General features: G+C 47.5%; 1 protein-coding gene across 1 annotated transcript in view; it reads right to left on the reverse strand.

The window, feature by feature from the left end:
- The window catches only part of RIN2 (Ras and Rab interactor 2), a 708,247-nt gene that overhangs the window by 219,189 nt on the left and 462,487 nt on the right, over positions 1-26,571 (reverse strand). Inside the window, exon 6 of the mRNA XM_069234726.1 lies at positions 24,673-24,759. Coding sequence (XP_069090827.1) covers positions 24,673-24,714 — 42 coding nt within the window. The 5' untranslated portion in view covers positions 24,715-24,759. The remainder of the gene's footprint in view (positions 1-24,672; positions 24,760-26,571) is intronic.

Consider the following 26,571-nt stretch of genomic DNA (forward strand, 5'->3'; position numbering starts at 1 on the left):
GGAAAAAGAGAGCAGGGAGTCTAACATTGATAACAGCAACACAGTAGGGAGAAACAGATGTAAAGGGAGAGAGACTGATGTCTTGCAGAAGGAGTGAGGGGGAGGAGACAGAGAGCGAGAAAAAGGGAGAGAGATGGAGACAGCCAAACACCTGTATCTTCCAACAATTTCCAACTGTATCTAGGCATATCGGAATTTACATTTCCCTCGTGGGACTTCATCTAGGGAATCTGGTGACTAAGGGATGAGTCTCAATTTGACATTGTGACTGCCTCCTAATCACTCATGTATTTGCACAGGTCTTGCTTTCCGAACGGAATGACGACTGTATTATTAGGACACGGATACAAGTATATGGCAAGGGATGGGTGAGCTCAAAATAGAGACATCTGTTTTAGAAATACACAATACATTTAGGTCACTGGACTAGTTGTTTGTGCCACACGCACAGCAGACTAGAAAGATCATAGATTTCTAGGTAAATCGATGCCAGATGTCTTCCATGTGTAACCTTTCTGTGAGAGGACACATCAATTGCTGAATCAACATCAAGGGATGTTCTTCTAGGAAGACAGAACCTCCCTGGGAAGAGAGGGCTTCCGAAGAACACAGCAAAAATGCTTTGAGACCAGTGTTGGAATGTTTGCTAACATCTGGATGTGTTTTGTCCCACTAATATAGCTTTGGGTGCCGAATGATAAGAAACACTGTCTGCTGTTTGACTCCAGGCCATCATTGTGGGGATGATTATTAGAAGCAGAAACGTCTACATTTTAAATAAGAGTTATAACATCATTAAAGTATTTTAATGCATCCTAGGGAAGGCGTATTGTTCTTCCATATATATGAACAATGTTTACATAAACTAGAGGGAGAATTAACACACCACATTGCCATCAGCCTGGAAGTCAAAGATCATACACACTTGCTTTTCTTTCCTTTACACCTGGGCTTTTGCCTCGCTTTGTTCATAGATATATTGTGTACTTACATTTTGTTGTCCTAATTTTGAATATAAAAAATGCACCAAAATGATACTTTCTCCAATGGTCATAACGACAGCCAGAAATAGTCTTATGGACCCGGTTGCCACAGGTTCACTTGGATATTGGCTACTTTGTCCGGCATAAAAAGATAATTAATGTATTACAAAATACCAACCTTTAATGACAGCGTTCAATAACAGTTTTGTAAATCTACTTCATTTCCCAATAGCATTTCAGAAGATGCACAGAAATACATATACCAGAAACTGGAGCCGGTCGAAAAAGTGGACATTTTTGAAAATGTCACGCAACGATGCATTATGCACCCTCTATCCTGCTGCCTTTTATTAAGAATTTCAATCCCAACATGAAGGCACGAGCACGTTTGTTCATACAAGAAAGCATCTTCTCTACAGCACATCAAAATACGTTTCATTTTTAGGTCTTGCCTTGATACAGCTTTAGCTGTCTCAGCAGACTTGCGTTTTCCAAAATATCATAATAAAATAAAAGGGCCTTTTTAATAAGCCCTCATTCATTGGTTTGTTCGACTGGCTTTAACATTCTGCTCCCCCCTACCACAGCTTGGGCAATGAGCTAGTCCACTTCCTCCATTGGCTGTCTTTGCATGGTGAGTGGCAGCGTTTTTCCTGACCACAATTGTACAGCCATCTGCAAAGAAGTGGATTTCAGCACCAGGACTGGTCTGCCTTGAGTGTTAGGTCACTGCTTAGCTTTTACAATTTATTAGATTTTTGCCATGTTTTTTTATATGTTTACACTGATTGCATGTGTTGCCAAAAACATGCTGCACACTTGCTAAGGCCAAATCTCTTGGCTCTGCCAATGCTTATTTAACTTGCCATACTACTGAGATTGTTTAGGCTAATAAAATAGAACTTCAAGTAGTCCGTCCAAAGTGGGAGGTTAGGCACCGCCTAAGATTTATCTGATTCCAGATCTCAGGTCAGAGATAGTTCAAGGAAACGAAAAGAAAAATCTACACTGTGGAAACTTGACAAGTCCTGCTTTAACCCAAGTGTTCCCCTTTCCTTCTGCAGCGTTTTCACATTCCTTCTCTTCAAAGGGAAATATGGCAGGCCCTGTGCACTCATAATAAACAAGGATAATTTGAGGACATGAGCAGAAGACATGGCTTTCTTCCCAGCACGCTATTGACACCCCCAGCTTTCTGTGTTTACAGTCACTCCTACCACGTTCATTCTTAGCTGGACAATCAGTTTCTTTCGATACTTTGTTTTTGTTTAATCAGTAGCTTGAAAGCACAATAGACGAGTGCAGTATTGCTGTTCTTATTCTATTTCTAGATATTAGCCCATTCATTTTGCAGAGCCTTCTTTACGCGCGCCCTATGCTGTGATGTTCCAGGAGAAGATAGTTCATTCAGAGGTAAAGAGCTTTCAACCACTCCACATGGCAAACTGAGTGTGCAACACCACACTGGAGTCTCCAGGGCAGTGCTTCCCACTCAATTTTGGAACCAGAAAAACAAACTTCCCTTTAGCTTTAATAGACATGAGGCAGGCGATTTTGTAATTAAATTGAGGCATTGTGTGGTGCATTGTCCTTTACAGACAACACCTTCCATCGAAATGGCCACTAAATTTGCACAGACATTTAGGGTCCCATTAAGAGTTTGGAGGATGGAAAACTCCGTCCGCCATACTCTGACAGGTCGGCCGCTGCCTATGCGGTGACCTCCCTTCCGGAGCCATTATGGGTTTCCTGATAGGTCAGTCGGTGGAAACCTACGTTTCTGCCTGCTGGCCTAGCGGGAAACAGGCTACAGCATTGTCTCCTGCTAATAATCGAGCCGGCGACAATGCTGTAGCCTGCAGGGTGCACCAGCAGGCTGTGAACATTGCAATGGTGCTGGCCAGGGGGGTCCTTGCACTAAGCATGGGCAGTACGGGGGTCCCCACTATGGTCCCCTGCACCTGTTCTCCACCTGCCTTTTCATGACAGTACCGCCATGAAACTGCTTGCGGAGAACGAGGTCGTAATCCCCAGGGCAGTGCCACTTGCACCGCTCCCATGGCGGATTAGGACCTTCGCCACCGCCAGACCACCAGGATCCAAGATCCTGGCACAGCTAGTAGTTACATGGCGGTCCGACCGCCAAGGCTGTAATGTGGCAGTAACCGCAACTGTGAGTGTGGCGGTCTACAGACCGCCACACACGTAATAAGGCCGAAAGTTTTACTGGTAACTTTACATTGCACACAAATATTAAAGTGTGGAAATAGGGTTTTCAAAGAATATTTATCATTTATAGATCATCAACCAAAACACCTTGATTTGTTTTGATCCTATTAAAAGTTGTGTTTCCATCACATTTCAGAATTACAAAATAGTTCTTCACTTTTGCTTTCCTAAGTGCTGAATGGTTACACTTCACTTACAGGTATTTTCATTGTGTTGTGTATTTTTACACATCTTACAGCCTTTCCTTTCAAACTCTCTTTACCCCAGCAAGATTGTCACATAATTCACTTTTACTTTGCTTTCTTGGACTGCAAAGTGAGAGGAGTTTGTAAACACCAATCTCCATGTTAACAAACATGGACACAATTTGCCTCACATTGTGGGAAGCCTACGAACTTCGGGAAAGCTTGGGGCACGGCGGATTTTGAATCACTCACGGGAGGGACTGGGACTAGTAAGGACTTCAAAACATTGGGGGCAGGAAGTTGGGCCGGCTAAAGCCCACTTCCGGTTTCCACGGTACAACTGCGGTTTGCGGTCTAGTGGTCGGGTCTAGGGGGATAAATGCCGGCAAAATCGCGGCCGCGCAGACTGTGGTGAGCGCGTCTTTTTCTTGCATTCAAGGCTGTTTTTATTGTTCTTTTAGTTTAAAGCTTTGGTTACCCTTGTCTTTCTAATTGCCCTGTTTGAATCTGAATTTGCACATAACTATTCTTGGCTTTTTTAATATAAAATATTTTTAAAATTGAAATTGAAATTTTGAACTGCATGATTGTTTAAAGTGTGGGAAGCCTACGAACTTCGGGAAAGCTTGGGGCACGGCGGATTTTGAATCACTCACGGGAGGGACTGGGACTAGTAAGGACTTCAAAACATTGGGGGCAGGAAGTTGGGCCGGCTAAAGCCCACTTCCGGATTCCACGGTACAACCGCGGTTTGCGGTCTAGTGGTCGGGTCTAGGGGGATAAATGCCGGCAAAATCGCGGCCGCGCCGCTGGCGCGCCAAAGGCAAGCCCGTCTGCGCCCGTCCGCGCCAGAACGGGCCAGAGGGCCAGGAACCTCGTTTCCAGTTTTGGAATCTTGAGTTACACCAGGGACGAACTCAAGAAGTTGGCGGGCTCGCGCTGTACCTGTACGCTGAACCCGGATACTGCGTACGCCTGGAGATGCACGCAGTGCAAGTGGACGATGCATATGCCATCTTTGATGGGTAAGCAGGCAACCCAGGGAGTTCGGGCCACAGGTATGAATTATATTGAACATGCTCTGGGGGGAATTGTAAAGGACGGCAGAGGGGGCCCTTTTGCTCTCATAAATGCTAGGTCCCTCCCTAAACATAAATTTGAAATTAATGAGCTCATCCGCACCCTTAACATAGACTGTCTTTTTATAACAGAAACTTGGGCAAGGCCTGATTCGGATCCCGATTTTATCGAAGCAACTCCTATTGGCTACTCCTTCTACAGGGTGGACAGGAATACAGGTAGAGGAGGAGGCCTAGCCATTATCTGTAGGTCTGAGCTCACGTGTACTTGGAATAATGCGAGTTACACTACTGAGGTCTGTGAAGCTATGGCCTTTAAATTGCTTCGCGATACATCTTTAGTCTGGGAAGGCCTTCTAATTTATCGTCCCCCTGGCCCCGTTGCTAAGTTTCTTTCGATATGGCCCTCTATACTGGAACCCTTAATCATGGCCCCTAAAGCCATTATATTGGGAGATTTTAACATTCATTTTGATAATACCCGTGATTTATTGGCTGTGGAATTCCTCAATCTGATGGGGGCACTAGATTGGGTTCTAAAGGATGGGATGGCCACGCATAGAGCTGGTCATACCCTTGATGGGATTTTCACTCGTCCTGATGAATCACTTTATCTCTCTACTACCCCATTAGAATGGACAGATCACGCCCTTTTGACATTTAATTTTTTGGCCAAGCAGCAGCCCCCAATAGTTACTCCCCATGAAAAACGGATAAGATCCTGGAGAAAAATTGAAGTTGAACCACTGACAGTGGCACTTTTACTTAACTGGAATGAGCCCAAGCTGTCCAGGCTGCCTCCACTTGCTAGATTTAATCTAGGGATTGAACAAGCTATGGACACGCTAGCACCCATAAGAATCTCTTCTTCTCACATCAGGAAGAAATTTAATCAACCCTGGTTCTCCCAAGCCCTTAAATCCCTGCAGAGGACATATAGGCAGAAAGAGCGCTGCTGGAAACTCAGCCCTGGTGAAGTCGAGAGGGCGAATCTTAAGCTTGCACTCCACAACTACAAAAAAGCCTGTCAGGTAGCCAAATCGTTTTTTTTTACATGTAAAATTAATGAAGCAGCAAACTCTTCCAGAGAGTTGTTTAAAACGGTCAACATTCTTACTACCCCATCAGGCTCACCCAGAGTAGAAAATTCCCAAGATTTTTGTAACAAAGTAGCTAAATTTTTCGAACGCAAGGTGCTAGACATTTACTCCAGTTTTAGGCTGGAGGAGACTTTAACTAGCACATCTCCACAACTGACTGCTCGCCCGTACCCTGAGGGGACAACCAACGGGACATCAGATGACCCACTTTTACTATCTAATTTTAAGATGCCTTCTTCTGAGGCTCTGTGTAAACTGCTCCGGGAATGTAAATCGGGCTCCCCTATGGATCCCTGCCCCCCGGCCATTCTCCAACTAGTACCAGAGTTAGTGGTTTCTAGGTTGGCCCCTATTTTTCAGGAAGTGCTAGCATCGGGTCTTTACCCAAGGGCTTGGAAAGAAGCTACCATCATTCTGCTAAAAAAGAAAGCAGCGGGTAAACCGGATGACTTAACGAACTTACGTCCTATAGCCCTTCTCCCCTATGCGGCCAAAATTTTGGAAAAGCACCTAAATAAGGAACTGGTAGATTTCCTGTCAGGTTCTAAAGGTTTGGACAACTCGCAACATGGTTTCCGGAAAGCCCACAGTACTGAATCTGCTCTTATTGCATCATCTGATACCATACGTAGATTGGTGGATAAGGGGCAGGGGGCCTTTCTGGTGCTATTGGACTTGTCGGCAGCTTTTGACACCATTGCTCCTCATATCCTGCTAGACCGCCTATATCAGACAGGCATTAGAGACCAGGCTCTCAAATTGATTGGATCTTTTTTATCTGATAGGTGGGCCACAGTTAGCTGTGGCGATTTTAGGTCTCCTCCCTATCTTTTGCCGTGCGGGGTCCCTCAGGGCTCTTCTTTGAGCCCGACGTTGTTTAACTTGTATGTGGCACCATTGGCGGAGTTGGTTCGTTCTTTTGGCTTCATTCCTACTTCTTATGCTGACGATACTCAAATCATTGTCCCTATTGATAATGATCTTGAAGAAGTGGCTATTCGCTTCAATGCCTGTATGACGGCAGTCAGTCACTGGATGAAGTCCAATTGGTTGAAACTCAACTGCGAAAAAAACGAGATTTTGTGCTTCGGAATTGACAGGGTACATTGGACCTCTAGTTGGTGGCCGGAAGAGTGTGGGACGCTTCCTGTTCCACGGTCCAACTCGAGAAATTTAGGAGTAGTGTTTGATGAGCAATTGTCATTTAAGCCTCAGGTTAATCTGATAATTAAGTCTTGTGTGTGGACAATGAAGAAATTTAAAAAAATTCTCCCGTTTATCCCTCAGACCAGCAGAATCACTGTGGTTTTGGCCCTGGTCATTTCCAGATTGGATTATGGGAATGCGCTTTTACTAAATTTGAATAAAGACTCTCTGCACAGGCTTCAGTTAATGCAGAATATGGCTGCCAGGTTGTTGTTAAAATTACCTCGGGGGACCTCTGTCAAGAGGGCCCTTAAAGATCTACACTGGCTTCCGATTATCCATCGGCTTTCTTTTAAGGCTCTCTGCATCACTCACAAAGCGGCTCATGGGATTGGCCCTTCAACTTTAACCACCAAGCTGAAATGGCATAAGCCTAATCGCGTGTTGCGTTCAGCCGGTGCCTATCAAATTCAAATAGCCCGTACTAGAAAAGCAAAATGGGGAGACAGAGCTTTTACTATTGCAGCTGCTAAAATTTGGAACTCTCTTCCACTGAGTATAAGGCAAGAACATAATCATCTAACTTTTAGGAAACTGGTCAAAACTTGGCTGTTTTCTCAATAAGTTTGGGAGCTCCTCTGCTTAGCTCTTTATTGCCTCACCCAGTTAGCGCTTCGATGCCTGAGGGCCGGTATGCGCTTTAGAAATGCCCAATACAATACAATACAATTTGACCTCTGTATTTCAAGCAGTAGCAAATATGTCAAGATAAGTACTGAATGCAAAGGCATCTTTATTTATTGCTTGGACTTCCACAACCAGCAAAAAATCGGCTTGCAACTGAATCAGTTTGGGAAACACTGCACCATGCCATGATGTATCCCCTCTAAGGTCAAATGATTGCTATGAAATTTGGATGATTGCTATGAAATTTGGAACCCACCCTCTTAGACCCTTCAACTTTCAAGAATTAAGCATGCACTTTTAAAGCCAAAGGTTCGAAAGCCACCAGCCTTTTGGCTATGTCAATGCTAGTTTTTTTTTTGTCATGGTTTTTGCAAAATGTTATTGCTGAAGAAGCTACTGCGCCTTTTTCAATGTAAAAAGAAAAAAATTGGTAAAAAGCAAAAATATTTGTTTTAGTATGAAAAAGTGTGCATCGTCATAGTAGTAGTCCTCAGCACCAATGGGTAAAGAGGGCTGACAAGAACTCCATATAAGTATGTTTGTTATACATATAATTTTAGTAAAATCAAAAGGTCTTGGCTAAAGCCAGACATAAAAACGATAGCTTTAATTTTTTATGGCAGTGGCCTGAAATATGGAACTTCATTCTCCCCTACAATACGCACAAACCCATCATTTGAGGCATTCAAAAGGATTTGACACAGATCTCTGCCTGCTTTATCACCCAGGATAAACACAAAGTTTATTCGCTTTTACCTCAGCTTCAAATGTGCGTCCACGGTATTTGCAGCAGTCACAGAATATTTGTCTGGCCTGTATACTGTAAACAATATACCAAATTTAAAATGCTCTGACACCATCAAAGTGGGATAGGTGCTATATAAACTATACAAGTAAAAAAAGTAATTAACATTTTAGCTTGTGAAAATACACTGAAGAAACCAGAACCAGAGCCATGTACCACCATCACCTATACACCACCCACGCACCTCACAACACACGCCCCAGCACATCACCCTACACACCCTCACCCACAATACTCACACAACACCAATGGCACCACAATAACACCCCAGATTCTCTGAGGAGGAGCTAAGGGTCATGGTGGAGGAAGTCATCCGGGTAGAGCCACAGCTATTTGGAGCACAGGTGCAGCAAATATCCATTGTTAGGAAGATGGAGCTATGGCGGAGGATCGTGGACAGGGTCAACGCCGTGAGAGAGTACCCCAGAACAAGGGATGACATCAGGAAGAGGTGGAACGACCTACTGGGGAAGGTATGTTCCATTGCAGCAAGACACCAACTCGCTGTACAGAGGACTGGCGGTGGACCCCCACAGCCTCCCCCACAACTAACAACATGGGAGGAGCAAGACTTGGCAATCATGCATCCTGAGGGCCTGGCAGGAGTAGCAGGAGGACTGGACTCTGGTAAGTCAACTCTATACTACTATGACCCCTCTACCTGCATGGCATCACATACCCTCACTCCTATTACTCCACCACCTCACACACACCCCCACCGTCACATCTCACTCATCCCAATGCCAAGCCCTGCATGCACCACCAATGCATGGACATCACTCACAGACCTGCATGGACACCTATCACTAAAACATGCACACTAGAAATAAATAATCATCCCACCATACACCAACGTACACATGTGAAAGCTGGCAGGGCAAAAACAAACATAGAGGGCAATTCATCCATGCACAATATGTCACACACAGAAACAATAACACTGCATTTACATCCTCACAGGTATCCTAGCCAATGTCACCGGAGAAGAGGTACCAGCAACATCCAGCCGCCCCACGGAAGAAGCCCACAGTGATGACAGTGACTCTGCTCGCCTGCATCTGGATGTCCAACCTGGCTCATAAGGGATCTCCCAGCCGCAGTCACACACCAGCACAGAGCCTCCCCCCCTCAGGAAATACCACCACCACAGCAGTCACCCAGCGTACCCATACCTCTGTCCCCAGGACACGTCAATCAGCAGTGTGTCCATCACTACAGGGACTCCAGGGCACACCACAAACCCAAGACAATCAGGGACCTGGGGTCAGTGGCAGTGGGCACACGGTTCAGGGGACAGAGGCACAGGACAACAGGGAAACTGGGAGGACTGCTGTGCACCAGGGGGAGGATAGGCCCTATGGAACCGACTCTCCAGGAGGCACTCAACGAGATCCTGGGAACATACCAAGATTCCCAGGATATGTTGGGCCAGTTCCTGGAAAACGTGCCGGAGAACAGGCGGCTGCAGGAGGGACAGTATCAGGGGATCAGGGAGGACTTGAAGGCCATTAACACCACCCTGGTCACCATTGCAGGGGTGCTGGCAGACATGGCTAATATCATGAGGGAGGCAGTGTCACACCAGTGGGCCCCTGCCACTAGCCAGACTACTGAACAGCCCTCCACCTCCACTGCCACTGGTCGACAGGAGGCCCCACCACAGGACCAACAGGCTACCAGCACCCCCGCAGAAGAACCGCCCCCCAAACATTCCCTGCGATCCAGGCAGAAGCCAGAGACTATTGCCATGACCCCCGCCAGGAAATGAGACTCTCCTGATTGTCACCCTTGTGTCCCACTCTGACATCCTGTCCACCTCGAACTGCCATTGCTCCCCTTCATATGCCCCCTTGGACAATGCACCCTGTGCTACAAATAGACTGGAACTATACCCTGGACTTTCCTCCATCATCACCTCAGCCCATTGCACTTCCCCCTTTTCTTCCACTGGTTCTGGAGGGGGCCTGGTGCCCAGTGTGCTTCATCCTGGCAAGGATGAGGTCAGTGGACGGCTTCTTCCACTGGTTTTGGAGGGGGCCTGGTGCCCTTTGATGCAGCAATTTGGGAGTGCAAGGTCACAGTAACTCACCTGGGTGTTACATCCACAGGATTTGCAGGATCCAGGATGCACTACAGTCCATGGAGGCAGGACTACACACTGCCCACCGGTGGTGACGGCTACTTAGTGATGGCAGTGGTGGTGCTGGTGTTGGTGCTGGCAGTGGTGGTGGAAGGCTCCAGCCTCTCCCCTGCAGACTCGGACAGCTGCCCACTGGGGCTGCTGCTGCTGGCAGTGGTGCTGGTGGCGGTGCTGGCAGTGGTGGTGGAAGGCTCCAGCCCTTCCCCTGCAGCCTTGGACGGCTGCCCACTGGGGCTGCTGCTGCTGGCAGTGGTGCAGGTGGCGGTGTTGGCAGTGGTACTGGTGGCGGTGCTGGCAATGTTGGTGGGAGGCTCCAGCCCATCCCCTGCAGCCTCGGACGGCTGCCCACTGGGGCTTTTGCTGCTGGCAGTGGTGCTGGTAGTGGTGCTGGTGCATGGATGTGGGGGTGGTAACTGCCAGTGAGGGGTGTATAGTGATAGAGGTGATGGTGGTAGTGGATGAGGATGTATTGCATGTAGGTGTGAGTGGAGATGCTCTGGGGAGGGTGGTGGACGCGGAGAGGGACACAGTGGAGGCAGTGGATTTTGGTATGTCTGCATCTGGATGGTGTTTGTGTGAGTGCCTGTGGGATGATGTGTGGTGCTTGTGTTTACCTGAGCCAATCCTGTGTGTTGTCTTGGGTGCATGCTGGTCTGAATGTGTGCTTGGGATAGGTTGGGGTTGAGGGGAAGGGGCTGGGTAGAGGACGTTGGAGGTAGGAGGCTAGAGACAGGGACATTGGCTCAATGGCTGCCACCAGGGAGGAGGCCGGAGCTTGGATTGATCTCTGTTGGGCCACCATGCCAGAGTGAATGCCCTTCAGGAATGCATTTGTTTGTTGCAAATGGCCTGCCAACCCCTGGCCTCATGGGCCATGTGGGATACAGCTCCCTCCGTCGCCGGTGCCACTGCTCCTCCACCAGATGACGCTAGTGCACATAAGGACAGGGTGACAAAACAAAAAGGGGATGGAGAAGAGACAAAGGATACACTTGGTCAATGGCTGCCCCAACAACACCGTTGGCGTACACAGCATTCTCACACAGGGAACAGGCCTACGCACTATGCAATTCACTACCAGTCACAATGTTAGTCACAAGCCCAAGGACAGGAATACCTAACACCAATAGCAGCATACCTGACACCCACAGACCCCTGCCCAGTAGTGGATGCCTACTAGCTTTGTAGGAGGTGGTGTTCATCAGCCCCTGTCCAACATGGGACCTACCCTGCAATGTCCGGCCTGGCCTAGGGGCACACACAGGCCCACAACCCCCACCCGTAGGCCACCCCACCACGCGCAAGTAGTAGATTTGGAAACTGTGCTCACCCCCTTGTGGCTGTTGTGATGCCCTCAAGCGCCCATCCAGCTCCGGATAGGACACCGCCAGTATGCGGAACATCAGGGGGGTCAGGGTTCGACGGGCACCTCTTCCTCATTGGGAGGCCATCCCCAGTTGGGCCTCCGCCATCTTCCGTGCCCAGCGTCTCAGGTCCTCCCACCGTTTGCAACAGTGGGTGCTCCACTTGCCGTGGACCCCCCGGGTCCGAACGTGCTTGGCGATGGCACACCATATACCCTTTTTCTGATGGGTGCTGATCTGTAGAAAAATACACATAGAAAAAGATATCAGCCATACCGTCCGGCCTGTGACACTCTTGTCCCACCAGAGCCCTCCCATCCCCTTACGTACAGACATTGCCCATCATTCATGCAGAACGCTGCCCAGGACCCTTACACCAACCCCCCCTTACACGAGGCCCTCACACACAGCACTACATTCATTCATGCCCCATGCATCGTGCTCACAGTCTACTCATCTGTTGGTCTGACGGCCCATACAGCATTCGGTACTGAGGTAGAACCACATCCACCAGTCTCTCCAACTCCACAGCGGTGAAGGCAGGGGCCCTATCCCCAGTGACTCGAGTCTTGGTCGGTTCCAGACACAGGTTACAGCAGCACTTGCAGTGTAGGTGCTCTCCTGTTGAATGTCAGGTAGCAAGTGAAAGAACAGATAGAAAATGGCGGTCACATCTGCAGCGGAGCGTACCGTCACCGCTGGCATACTTCACCATTGGCCACTGTAACCCACAGGGCCCAATGACAACCAATAAGGAGTTGCACGGCGGTACTCGACCGCCTTCCGCAACGGCACACAACATCAGCGGCATTACCTCATTTCCACATGTCCATCCACACAGGACAGGAGCGCGCCTTTTCGGGTAGGGCAGGCTATGGCACCTAACTGCGTCACAGTACTAATAGACACCATTTGGGCCTATCCAGAAACATACTGTTACTGTCACAATACGCAATACAGTGTACAGTTTGGAAATGTGGAATACTGACCAGCTGCTCACTCTTTTGCCCCATAAAGTACAACTGCTGCAGATGAATTGGAGATGGAGACATCCCCCGTGTACAGACCCCCGGTGGACTTGGCAACAATAGAGGACAGGCACATTATCCTCGCCTATAGGCTGGACATGGCCACAATCACAGAGCTGTGTACCCAATTGGAGCCAGACCTGATATCTGCTATCCGTCACCCCACTGGGATCCCCCTTATTGTGCAAGTCCTATCTGTGCTCCATTTCTTGGCAACTGATTCTTTCCAAGTGACAGTGGGATTGGCAGCAGGAATGTCTCAGCCAATGTTCTCAATAGTGCTGACCAGAGTTTGTCTGCCCTGATTAAAAATATGTGCAGCTACATCGTTTTACCCCAGGTGGAGGATTTGGCCACAGTAAAAGCTGATTTCTATGCAATGGGACATATCCCCAACATTACTGGGGCTATTGTTGGTACACATATTGCATTTGTCCCCCCCCCCCCAGAGAAATGAACAGGTGTTCAGAAATTGAAAGAGCTTTCACTCAATGAGTGTGCAGATAGTGTGCCTGGTGGACCAGTACATCTCCCATGTCAGTGCTAAGTATCCTGGGTCTGTGCATGATGCCTTTATCCTGAGGAATAACAGAATCCCATATGTGATGGCTCAACTCCAGAGGCATCGGTGTGGCTAATAGGTGAGCTCATGGTTCCAACCCTGTATATGTTGGTGTATGGGTATGGTGTTGGCCTTAAGGGTTAGTGTTTGGGTAACAGGTATCCATCGATATTTTCAGGTGACTCTGGTTACCCCAACCTCTCATGGCTACTGAACCACATGAGGAATCCCAGGACAAGGGCAGAGGAACGTTACAGTGAGGCACAAGGGCGAACAAGAAGAATAATCGAGAGGACATTCTGCCTCCTGAAGGCCAGGTTTCGTTGCCTCTATTTAACAGGAGGTTCCCTGTGCTACTCACCCAAGAAGGTATGCCAGATCATTGTGGCATGCTGTATGTTGCATAACCTTGCCTTTAGAGGCCAGGTGCCTTTTCTGCAGGAGGATGAGGCTGGAGATGGGCGTGTGGCAGCAGTGGACCGTGTGAACAGTGACGAACAGGAGGCAGAGGGTGAGGACAACAGAACACCTATCATACAACAGTACTTCCAGTGACACACAGGTAGGACACTGTAACTTCACCTTCCATTGACAGTTTTGTGTTAAACATTGTACATGGCAGGCTGATTTTCCCACAACTTACGGCCACTTACGGTACCCTTTGGCATCTCTATTTTCAGATATCTGTGCCCCACTGTAGCTCATGTTGTGTTGACTGCTGCCAACTACAGGTCATACCTATGTATACATTACTGTACAGGTGAATTGAAATGTTTACAGCTTGTTAAACAAATAAATATTTCAATCACTTGACAGACTCCATACTTGTATTTGTTCCAGGGGTGTTTATTTAGGTGCTAATAAGTGGAGGGGTTATTGCAATGGGCTGGGTTGCTGATGGAGGAAAGAAAAGGGTAGAGTCCAGTCTATTGGTATTACAGGTGCATTGACCAAGGGGGCATAGGAAGTGGAGCAATGGCAGTTCAAGGTTGGCAGGGTGACAGAGTGGGACACAAGGGTGACATTCAGGAGAGTCTTATTTCCTGGCTGGGGTCTTGGCAATGTTCTCTGGCTTCTGCCTGGATTGCAAGGACCGTTTGCTGGGTGGTTCTCATTCTGCTGGGGGAGGGGTGCTGGTGGCCTGTTGGTCCTGTGGCGGGGCCTCCTGTCCACTAGCGGCACCAAAGGTGGAAGGCTGTTCATCGTTTTGGCTAGTATCAGGGGCCCGTTGGTGTGCCACTGCCTCCCTCATGGTGTTGGCCATGTCTGCCAGCATGCCAGCAATGGTGACCAGGGTGGTGTGGATGTCCTTCAAGTCCTCCCTGATCCCCAGGTACTGACCCTCCTGCAGCCGCTGGGTCTCCTGCGACTTGTAGAGTATCTGGGCCATCTTCTCCTGGGAATGGTGGTATGCTCCCAGGATGTTGGTGAGTGCCTCCTGGAAAGTCGGTTCCCTGGGCCTGTCCTCCCCCTGGCACACTGCAGTCCTCCCAGCTTCCCTGTTGTCCTGTGCCTCTGTCCCCTGAACCATGTGCCCACTGCCACTGACCCTAGGTCCCTGATCGTCCTGTGTTTGTGGGGTGGCTTGGGGCCCCTCTAGTGGTGGACACACTGCTGACTGACGTGTCCTGGGGACAGTGGTATGGGCCCGCTGGGTGGGTGCTGAGGGGGTGTTTCCTGAGGGGGAGGCTCTTTGGTGGTATGGGACTATGCTTCGGTTACCGACTGTCCGGAGGTCCCGGATGGGCCAGGTTTATCATCCAGATCCAGGCGTCCAGAGTTGCTGTCATCACTGTGAGCCTCTTCTGTGGGGGGCCTGGATGTTGCTGGCATCTCCTCTCCGGTGACGTTGGATGGGGGACCTGTGGGGATGTAAATGCAGTGTTATTGTTTCTGTGTGTGCCATCTTGTGCATGGGTGTGTTGCCCTCTATGGTTGTTATTGCCCTGGCAGCTTAGCCTCGTGTGAGTAGTGATTTTGTGGGCTAGGTGATTGTCTCTAGTGTGCATGCTTTAGTGATGTGTGTTCATGCAGGTCTGTGACAGGGGTCCGTGCATTGGTGTTACGTGCAGGGCTTGGCATTGGGATGAGTGGGTTGTGATGGTGGGGTGTATGTGAGGTGGTGGGGTGATGGGGGTGAGGGCAGGGGTGGAGGAATGTGTTGGCATGCAGGTAGGGGGGTGATAGTAATAGAGATTTGACTTACCAGAGTCCAGCCCTCCTGCTACTCCTGCCAGGCCCTCAGGATGCATGATTGCCAAGACTTGCTCCTCCCATGTTGTTAGTTGTGGGGGAGGAGGTGGGGGTTCACCACCAGTCCTCTGTACTGCTATCTGGAGTCTTGTTGCCACGGAACGCACCTTCCCCAGTAGGTCGTTCCACCTATTCCTGATGTCATACCTTGTTCTTGGGTGCTGTCCCACGGCGTAGACCCTGTCCACGATCCTCCGCCATAACTCCACCTTCCTTGCAATGGATGTCTGCCGCACTTGTGATCCAAATAGCTGTGGCTCTACCCGCATGATTTCCTCCACCATGACCCTTAGCTCCTCCTCTGAGAACCTGGGGTATCTTTTTGGTGCTATGGGTGTAGTGTGTGTGGTGTGTGTGAGAGTGTGTGGGGTGATGTGTTGGGGTGTGTGCTGTAAGGTGCGAGGATGGTGTATGGGTGATGGTGTTTTGTGGCTCTGGTTCTGTGGGTGCTCTTGGTCTGTCTCTCTCAGTTGGTAATATTTTTTCATCGTATGGGGTTGTGGGTACTGTGGGTGTGTGTTTTGTAGTGGTGTTTGGGTGTGGGTGTGGGTGTGGTGTGTGTATGTGTCAGTTGTGTGTAGTTTAAATTGTCCAATGTGGTGTTGTTTTGTTAGGTTGTGCTTCAGTGCTTATGCTCTCTCTACTTCCAAATTATTAGTCACTATAGTTTAGCTACTTCATATTCCAATTCCAATTGGCACACTGGAACTTCCTTATAAGTCCCTAGTATATGGTACCTAGGTACCCAAGGGAATTGGCCTTCCAGGAGATCCTTGTGGGCTGCAGCCTTTCTTTTGCCACCTATAAGGAGCTCAGACAAACCCTTCTTCAGGACTGCCACTGTAGCCTGCGTGAAATAGTTCACACACTATTTCACAGCCATTTTTACTGCACTAAAGTAACGTATAAGTCACCTATATTTCTATCCTTAATTGACTGAAGGCTAGGAGAAAAGTTACTAAGTGTGAGGGCACCCTTGCACTAGCAAAGTTGCCCCCACACTGTCCAGGGCCAATTCCCCGGACTTCGTGAGTGCGGGAATACCATTACATGCGTGCACTACATATAGGTCAATACCTATATGTAGCTTCACAATGGTAACTCTGAATATGGTCATGTAAGGTGTCTAAGATCATGGAATTGTCCCCCCATTCCAAATGTAGTATTGGGGGACCAATCCCATGCATCCTGGGGGTTCCACCATGGACCCCCAGTACTGCCAAACCAGCTCTCTGAGGCTTGCACTGCAGCTACACCTGCTGCCACCTCACAGACAGGGTTCTGCCCTCCTGGGATTTGAGCAGCTCAGTCCCAGGAGGGCAGAATAAAGCATTTCCTTTGGAAGGAGGGTGTTACACCCTCTCCCTTTGGAAATATGTGTTACAGGCTTGGGAGAGGTAGTTTCACGGAGCTTCTGGAAATACTTTGAAGGGCACAGATGGTGCCCTCCTTGCATAAGCCAGTCTACAACAGTTCAGGGACCCCCAATCCCTGCTCTGGCGAGAAACCAAACAAAGGAAAGGGGAGTGACGACTCCCCAGTCCATCACCACCCCAGGGGTCGTGCCCAGAGCTCCTCCAGTGTGTCCCTGGCGTTAGCCATCTTGTTTTCCAAGGTGTGGGGACACTCTGGAGATCTCTGAGTGGCCAGTGCCAGCAGGTGATGTCAGAGACCCCTCCTGATACGTGCATACCTGGGTAGGTAGCCAATCCCTCTCTCGGATATTTAGGGTCTCTCCTGTGGGTTCCTCTTCAGATTCAGCTTGCAAGACTCCTCCAGGAATCCTCTGCATCCTCTGCTTCAGCTTCTGACCGTCTGATCAACTGCACACTGCTCCAGGAACCGCTGTAAGTGCAACAAAGTATCCAAGATGACTTTTGTGACCTGCAACTTCAGCTCCAGTCAGCATTTGCAACAGTTTCCAAGATGCGCATGCTCTCAGGACTCCCTGTCTTCACCCTGCACCAGAAGAACCAAAGGAATCTACTGTGGAGTGACGGAGTCACTTCCCTGCTCCTGCAGGCACCTTCCAAGAAGACAACCAGTTCTCTCGGACTCCTCTCCTGACCAAATTTGGAGGGGGTAAGAGCTTGCCTTCCCATTTTACGACAGTACCCCTGTGCACCACATCATCTCTAGCTCCTTGGGCTCCTGTGCACTTCTTCCAAGACTCCTTCGTGCACAGTGCAGCCCAGGTCCCCAGCACTCCATCCTGAGACGCACAACTCGCTGAGTTGTTCTCTGGCGGCGTGGGACCTTCTTTTGTTGTTACTGCACCATCCGCAATTTGCACCTTCTTTGTCCCAGTGTCCTGGGACTCCCGTGGGTGCTGCTTGGTGATCTGTGGGCTCTCTCCAGTGTTGGGAGCCCCCTCTGCCTCCTCAGTCCTAGTTGAGGCCCCCAGGTCCCTCCTGGGTCCAGGCAGCGCCTTTTTGACACAAAATGTGACCTTACTTGAACCAAGGCTTGTTTGACTAATCCAGTGACGCAAACAGCCTGCATCTAACTTCTTGACGTGGGACATCTCCTGCACCACGCAGAAACCAGCATCCATCTTCTTTGGTGCTCTTCTGCAGACTTCTTCTAAACAGAGAATCCTCTTTTTGCACCATCTTCTAGGTTGGCAGGGGCTCCTGTCCTTCCTGGAATCTTCTGCAACTTCTGGACTTGGTCTCCTCTCTTCACAGGTCGTCAGGTCCAGGAATCTACCATTTGTTGCTTGCAGTCTTGCTTGGTTCTTGCAATAACTCTTATTACAACTTGTAGTGTGTCCTGAGGAAACTTGCAGTACTTTACTCCTACTTTCCTGGGCTCTGGGGTGGGGTATTTTACTTACCTTTGGTGCTTTCTTACAATCCCAGCACCCCTATACATACTACACTTGCGTAGGGGGTAATTCGTGATTCGCATTCCACTTTCTTTGTATATGGTTTGTGTTGCCTCTAGGCCTATTGCATTCTATTGTATTTTCTACTATTTACACTATTCTGTGACTATTTACTTACCTGATTTTGGTCTCTAGTGTATATTTTGTATATAATACTTACCTCCAGAAGGGGTATTTCCTCTAAGATATTTTTGGCCTTGTGTCACTAAATTAAAGTACCTTTATTTTTGGTAACACTGAGTATTGTCTTTTATTGTGTATAATACTGTGTAACTATAGTGGCATTGCAGGAGCTTTGCATGTCTCCTAGATGAGACTAAGCTGCTCTGCTACAGCTACCTCTAGACAGACTAAGCTGCTAGAACACTGTCTACATTTCACGAATAAGGGATAACTGGACCTGGTATAAGGTGTAAGTACCTAGGGTACCCACTACAAACCAGGCCAGCCTCCTACAGTATTCAGCAAAAAAAGCATTCAGAAGTGCTAGTGATGGTTTTCTAAGTAAAGCTGTGGTCACATTATGTTTAGAAATTAAGAACTGCAAACATGGAGTGTGGCACTTCTCTTTCTCTTTCAGTACATAGAGAATCACGCATGCTGTGGTACTAACTTGCAAGGCTTTAGAATGCCCTCACCTCTTTTCCATCAGTGTATCATCTATACCAATGTTTCCCAAATCCCAAACTATGGGTGGGTTCTGAGTCGAGTTTTGGTGGGTTGTAAAAGTCCTACCAATATAGATGCCTTTACATTTGGTACTTATCTTGTCACATTTGCTGTGCTTCACAGACAGAAGTCAAATGTCAGGCTATGTCTTCTAATAAATAAAAATATGATCAAATCAAACCAAGAGACTTTGATATGCACAAATGATAAATATTCACTGAAACCTGATTTCCAAACATTATCATTTGTTTGCAAGATACTTTTATCAGTAAAACTGTATCTCTGCATGAATGCAGTAGGTATTTCAATGGCAAATATGCTGTCTGCAAACAACAGTGCACTACCACATGATGCTTTAGCTACGTAGATTGCAAAATATTGTCCTTCTGAAAAGTGGGTCATGGTTCTAAAAAGTCCAGGAAGTACTGAACTAGAAAATTCACAACATATTTCATGGCACTCAACACTGCAACCGATTCTGACATTAAGGTTGACGCTAAAGCTTGACAAACCCTCTCTGTTTTATACAACCAACCTCTGGAAAATCCAAATATCATGGGTTATTGCTTGAGGTCACATTTTGGGAATGTTTACGTCACCCAGTCAAAATACCTGCTTCATATAAGGCAGATGCACAGAAACGCAGGAAAGAAACTGCACTAGAGGTATGAAAGTTGTGTCGAGACCAAAACACCAGTCAGGCTGTGCCACTTCTCTCCAGACTGTCTTTGATACCATTCACTGCTTCACTTTTGTACACGTTTATAAAACCCTGATAATTATTTAATATATTCAGGGGCAGGTGTATCATTATTTCACGTAGTGCAAAGCAGTGAGCCACCGTGCTGCGCTGCATGAAAGGCCAGGAATGTGCTGTATTTCACATTGTACAATGCATCCCAGCCCTTTCCTTGCACTGGTTCATAATGTGCTGCCCTACACCAACTCAGGCACCCCTGCTCCATGGAGCAGAGGGTGTCTGTGTTACAGGCATGATGGTTTTGTGCAAGAAGGGGCACCTTCCAGCACAAAAACAATCCTCTGTGGCATTTTCCTTTTTCTAAATGTGCTGCAGAATGCAGCACACTTAGAAAGAGGAAACAATGAGGAGAAATGAAGATATTTCATCTCGTTGTGTCTGCTGTGGGAAAGCATAACATTTTGATGCATTCCTAGTTTCAGCATTATTGGTAAGTCTGGGAATGCGCCAAAATCCATGGGTGGATTCTTGGGAACACCCATGCTTCACCCAAGGAATGGCTCCATGGCGCAGAGTAATGTGAAGCATTAATTTGGGCTGCCTTGCATTACTTCAGATTTATCAAGCTACTCAGGGCCACGCACAGTTTTCTTGCGTGGCTTGCAGCCCCGTCAAGTACCATGCCTCTCACAATATTCCTAACACATTTTAGTCATTTCTTGCATCCCCACAAGGACCTGAGATTCTCACACAATTCATGGCACTAGGCATTGTTGCAAAATATGAGAAATAAATTAATTTAACCAGAGTACATCATGACTTTTTAGTTTTGCAGTAATATATAGCGAGAATTTTGCCCGAAGACATTAAAGAACTTTGGGAAAGGGGTTGTGTAAGCATGCATTAACATTAGGCTCAGGGAGGTTAATTGGCTTTCTGAGAAGCGCAGGATGTTGAGAGGGTGACAAGACACGATACTGGTTCCCAGTTTCAAAGTCGCATCTCTAGCATATAAACCATAGTCTCCTCCCATCTGTAGCAGTCATGCGCTGAGTGTGTCAAGAACAGAGAATGTTCATTTTTGCATATAGAGTCTGGAATGAAGAAACTGGTCCTCTCAACAGGAGTGTCACCCCACCCCCGTCAGTTGCAACCGCTGTGAAAGGGGCCGGCATTGGGGGTGATGAACAGAGGGGAGTGCACTGTGCACTCCCCTCAGAGTGCATGTGTGTTTGGCCGGCCGTCTAGGGCTGGCCAAACACACATGCGCACAGGGCTCCCTCCAGCCCAGCAACACAGTTGATGGGCTAGAGATCCTGCACAGGCTCCCGGTCTGCCTGAGGTATTAGAGGTATTAGGTATTAGGTATTGTATCAGAATTGGCTGGCTGCTCCCAGCCTATCCTGACACTGCTGTGAGCAGCGTCAGGATTGGCCATAGGGCAGGCTGGGAGCTGGTGCCTTCCTGCAGCTAGCAGAGGAGCGGGGGAGGGAGGCGAGGCTTTCAGGTAAGTTTTTTTTTTTTTTACATTTATTAATATTTTCTCCCCCCGCCAAGCCTTCTGCTTCGCCCCTGCGCACCGCCCCCGGCGTGCGCCACCCCACACCACCCCCTTTAACACCGCAAGTCGCGACTGCCTCTCAGGATCAGCAGCAGAATCGCCCATTATAAATCAGTCAGACTCCCCAAGTGAGACCTTGCAAGTGAAGTTAATACAACTAGGATTAGGGCTGTGATACCAGACAGAATCTGGGATTACTTCTTCTACAGCACTCTAGGTTTTGGTAAGCACCCTCTCATGTGTGCCACAGCTCTCACCCTGGAAAGGCCATGTGCCTGGTGCTGTATAGGGAGGTGTTCTTTAGTTTCTGTGCTGCTGTAGGTTTCTGTGGGGTAGAGAGAAGGGATAATGACAGGATGACGAGTTCCATGAGTATAACTCTTAATAGTGCAGGAAGTGCAGTGGCATATGTGCCTTGGATGAAGGAGCCACTGCCAGAGCCCTATTTGACATGATTAGGGACATTTACGGCACTGCTATGCTACCATTAGCTTGTTAGCTGCCATCGTGGATTTTGTTATGACACAGTTAGCTATGTTCAAATCACAGCAGTTTTTTTTAGAACAGATCTTTTGAGTTCAGTCTTTTATTTAACTTAGAGTATATATTTGCCTCGTGAGAGGTATTAAGTATTGTATAAGAACAACACAAACAACAGATTTGATACACTGCCCCATCTTCCATGCAGATGACCAAAGCAGTCAGCAACATTCCACAGATTTAGTTATGATTTACGGAAACAATAATTCAAATAGCTCCATTTCATTTTATATTTTCCTTTCATTTCAAAAAATGGTTTGCCAGATCTAGTTGTTCAGTGAGTCAATATACCCACCTCATGAATCTGTATTTGATCTCATGATCATAGATTTGAATGTTAGTGCGGCCATTCAGCCTTCCATCTTACTGAAGTCGAGAACATGAATGCTACTGAGTTGGGAACGTTTGATTTCTTTCCTTTCTTCCTTCCTTTCACACCACCTCCCTCCATGCCTCCTTTCTTTTGTCAATACTTGCTTCCATTATTCCTCATTCATTCCCCACCCTTCACTTCGCAGTTTTTTCCTTCCTTCTCCATTTTTTCCTTACTTTCTTCTTTTCTTGTTGCTTCCTCCATCCCTTAATTTCTTCTTTCTGGGTCCTCACTCCTTCCGTCTGCTTTTATTTCTCCTTTCCATTCTTCTTTCTATTCATCACATATTTTTAACTTCCAATTTTCCCTATCTATTCATTTTGCTCTTTTCACATTCATTTCTTATTCCCTCCTTCCTTTATCTATTTCTTAGCTCTTCTTTCTCTTACTCTGGAGCTCCCCTTCTTGCCAGCATTCTTTGCTGCCTTCGGTAAAGTATTACATCCTTTATCATTTCTTTTCTTTCTTGTAGGTAGCATAGGGTCAGCACATTATGTGTAGTTTTCAAAGCTGTCTCTAGTCCTCAAATGACTTTTCCTAAAGGTATACTTTAAGATGTGCACACATTCTCTAATTTGAGTTACCTTCTGAGTTGTTGTTATGTTGACCTGTCCACAGTCACAGGAGATGCCTTTGATGTTTTCCTCTAAATCTCAAAGACACGGGTCCAATATCAGGATCTCAGGATAGGTAAAGTTGTAATTCAGCGTCCTTGCGTTTTTTTCATCTTGTATCTATTGTTAAATCCTGACCAAATATCCTGCATCCAGGTTTGTTAAAAGTACCTCATTTCAGTAACATGAAGGCCACTGTTGAGGAAGGACAGGGATGGACGTCTCTAGTGTCCTTGTTGTTTGAAAGTGTGTTCAAAGATTTCTCAAATAGTAATAAATGTAAATGAACAGCTTTTTACTGTCACTCACGCATATACTTTAGAAGATGAATGCATACTGGGCTACCGTACTGGGCTATGGATGGTGTATGTTTGCATATGTGGATCATTCATAGACAGAATGAGGTGGGGATCTTTGAAGGTTCAAAGGATATTTTTTATACTACGAAAAAAGGAAAAACAATTAGCTAAAAATATAGGATTGTTGGAGCATCACAGATGAAGTAGGCCACACAGCTGCACTAAGTTACACACCACAGTGACCTGGTGGTTGTCATATGTGTTTGCTACTCTTTCCACAAGATGATGGGGCTTTGACTCGATTCACTGGGTATCAGGACTCCCCTGTTGTCTCTGATGACTAGCACTTCTTTCCCTGAGGCCTTTAAATACATTTAGCTATTGCTTATGAAAGCACCTTTCAGGATGGGTAGGTCCCTCAATCTTTCCTCTACTCCTATTGAGAAGGCAGGTTTTCTGTATATGTAGAGATGTGAAAGATGGTTGGGTACTGACCTTGGGAAATGGTGGAGATTGGATTAGGGCCCCATCCTGAAAACTCTGCAGCACGCAGACCACCGCCCAGCTTTCCCCAAGTAGCTCTGCTTCAAAAGGTGTGTGTTACGGCTCGGTCGAAAGAGTTTTACCCTTGTAATAAGAAGGCAGCGCTTTGACCTATGCTGCATCTCAAGGGGTGTTGAACCCACCCCTCTTATCTGTCTCTTTAATATTGTATCCATGAGGATCATGTTAAAAATAGAAAGAAGATTTTGACATTGCATATACAACTTGAGTGTTATGGCTGCCTTGAAGCATAGTCCAGATCATTTAATTACACAAATTAGAGCAATTTCCCAGATGTATCCTTTTTCGTGGATATAATCCTTTATTCTACACTTCATCACGTTGAGTGATAAAGTGTCACTCAAAGTGTCACACATAAAGCGTCACACGTAAACATATAAATGTCACACATAATAAAACCGAAAACTTGGAAGCTATGGGCTTGATAAATTTAACTTTTTTTGCCTTGCTCCTGCGTCCCTTAATCAATATGACCCTCAGTCTTTACGAGTTGAACACCATAAATAAACAATCTATTATCATTTACACGCTCAAGCATCTCTTCTTGTAAACGAAGGTAAGTAACACCACATGATAGAAGGCACTTGCGGGTTCGTGCCGCCTTGTTAATCAACAGGCTGGCGTGTATAATCCCGTGCTAGTGCTAAAATGTGGAAAAACGCGGAAAGATTCATTCACAAGAGTAATCAGCAGCAGCTGTCTGTAAACATATTTTGTCGCTAGCTTAACCTCTTTCGGGCAGAGCATTTGCGGTTTCGCTCTACACGGTGGATGGCCAGTTTGAAGAAAAGTTGCATAATGCACATTCTCCCTCCCTCAACAAAGTCATGTTTATCTATGCAACATCCGGCCTTCCAGTCTCCCTCCTAGTAAACTAATCCGCCCCAACCTTCCACCAGTGTACCTTTAAGAAGCTTCCTCTTTTGTCCGGGCCGGGGGCTTCCATTTTCCGGCTTTTTCCGGGGCAGAGTCCACTGCCTGCCTTCAGCTCCTAAAATCAGAGACATTTTAATGGTTAGTCCAGTCTGTAGGAAATGCCTCTGCAAGCCACAGGAACAGTCATAACAACGTCATTGCCAAGATATTTTTTCCCGTCGGGCATATCGTGCCATTTATTTCTCCATGAAAAGTCCTCTGCAGATCACTCTTTGTGCTCTTATGTTTTTTAGCACATTGACCTGTTCTGAGAGGGCGGGCCGGCTTGTGTTTTTCTCAGCGAAACGTATCTGTCAACTCTCGCCGCGAGCACTTTGCCCTCCACCTCTCTAGTGCAGCCTCCCCCGGGCACCAACACCACTTCCCGCGCGAGAACATTAAGATTGTTACGTTATACTCGCTTACAAGTTAGGAAAAAAGAACAAACGGTTAAAGGTTTGAATAAATCAGCTTTAAATTGTCACACCTAACAAAAAAAATGGATGCCCTTGTGCCGGAGAGAGATTAATGACTAGGTTATATTATTTTAAATGATGTATTAAGAGAACTTGCATTTTTATGAGATTAAAGGAAAACTAGGCAGCACATTCTGTTAATTATTTTAACATACATTGATACAAAATGGATCCCAACAATACAGACAGTACGCAGTGACTTAAGAAAGAATAGCAGGAACACTCAAAACTACAACACAATTATATAAAAAAAACACAGTCGAGCAACCTAATGCATACAACAAAATGCTAGCAAGCCATACAGTTGGCTATCACCAAATTCCCAGCAGAGTTTACCAGCCGACAGCGCATTTTCTCAGCTCTTTAAAGAGATATAGTTATAGGTGGTCATTCTGACCGCGGCGGTCGGCGGTCGCCGCCCGCCAAGCGGTTCCCACCGAAAGACCGCTCCGCGGTCAAAAGACCGCGGCGGCCATTCCGGCTTTCCCGCTGGGCCGGCGGGCGACCGCCAGAAGACCGCCGGCCGGCCCAGCAGGACAGCCCCTTCAACAATGAAGCCGGCTCGGAATGGAGCCGGCGGAGTTGAAGGGGTGCGACGGGTGCAGTGGCACCCGTCGCGATTTTCACTGTCTGCTAAGCAGACAGTGAAAATCTTTGTGGGGCCCCCAGGGGCCCCACAGCACCCGTTCCCGCCATCCTGGTTCTGGCGGTGGACACCGCCAGAAACAGGCTGGCAGGAATGCGGTCGGAATCCCCATGGCGGTGCTGCAAGCAGTGCCGCCATGGCGGATTCCCTGGGCCAGCGGGAAACCGGCGGGAAACTGGCGGGAAACCGCCGACTCCCCTTTTCTGACCGCGGCTTTACCGCCGCGGTCAGAATCGCCAAGGAAGCACCGCCAGCCTGTTGGCGGTGCTTCCGCCGCCCTCCGCCATGGCGGTCATGGACCGCCAAGGTCAGAATGACCCCCATAGTCTGTTCAACAGGAACAGAACATTTTGGACAGACCCATCTGGCACGAACGTACACATAGGACACCACCAGCTATATAACAACAGAAAAGCAATATTACCTGACGTTTCCTTATTCATCCAGCTACAAACATATCAGAACAGCTCAGAAAATGTCTTCTTAAATATACCATACCAACACACGGTCAGGATTGTAATCTGTGCTTAATTTGAGCCAGTGGTTTCTGGTGGGGGCCACCAGCATCATCTTTGGGGACCAGCACTTATTTTATTCCATCAGGCTTTTTAATCCAGAGCAAGAGAGTGAAAAACACCCAAAGTGAAGAAAGAGAAAGATGGAACAACCTTCACAAAGTGAGAAAGCAAGGACTGGCAAGAGTGAAATAATGAGGCAGGTAGTGTCTGGTACTGGATTACAGAGGCCTGAGGTGGACTCAAGACTA

Source organism: Pleurodeles waltl, chromosome 5, assembly GCF_031143425.1.
Source record: "Pleurodeles waltl isolate 20211129_DDA chromosome 5, aPleWal1.hap1.20221129, whole genome shotgun sequence".
Taxonomy (NCBI): domain Eukaryota; kingdom Metazoa; phylum Chordata; class Amphibia; order Caudata; family Salamandridae; genus Pleurodeles; species Pleurodeles waltl.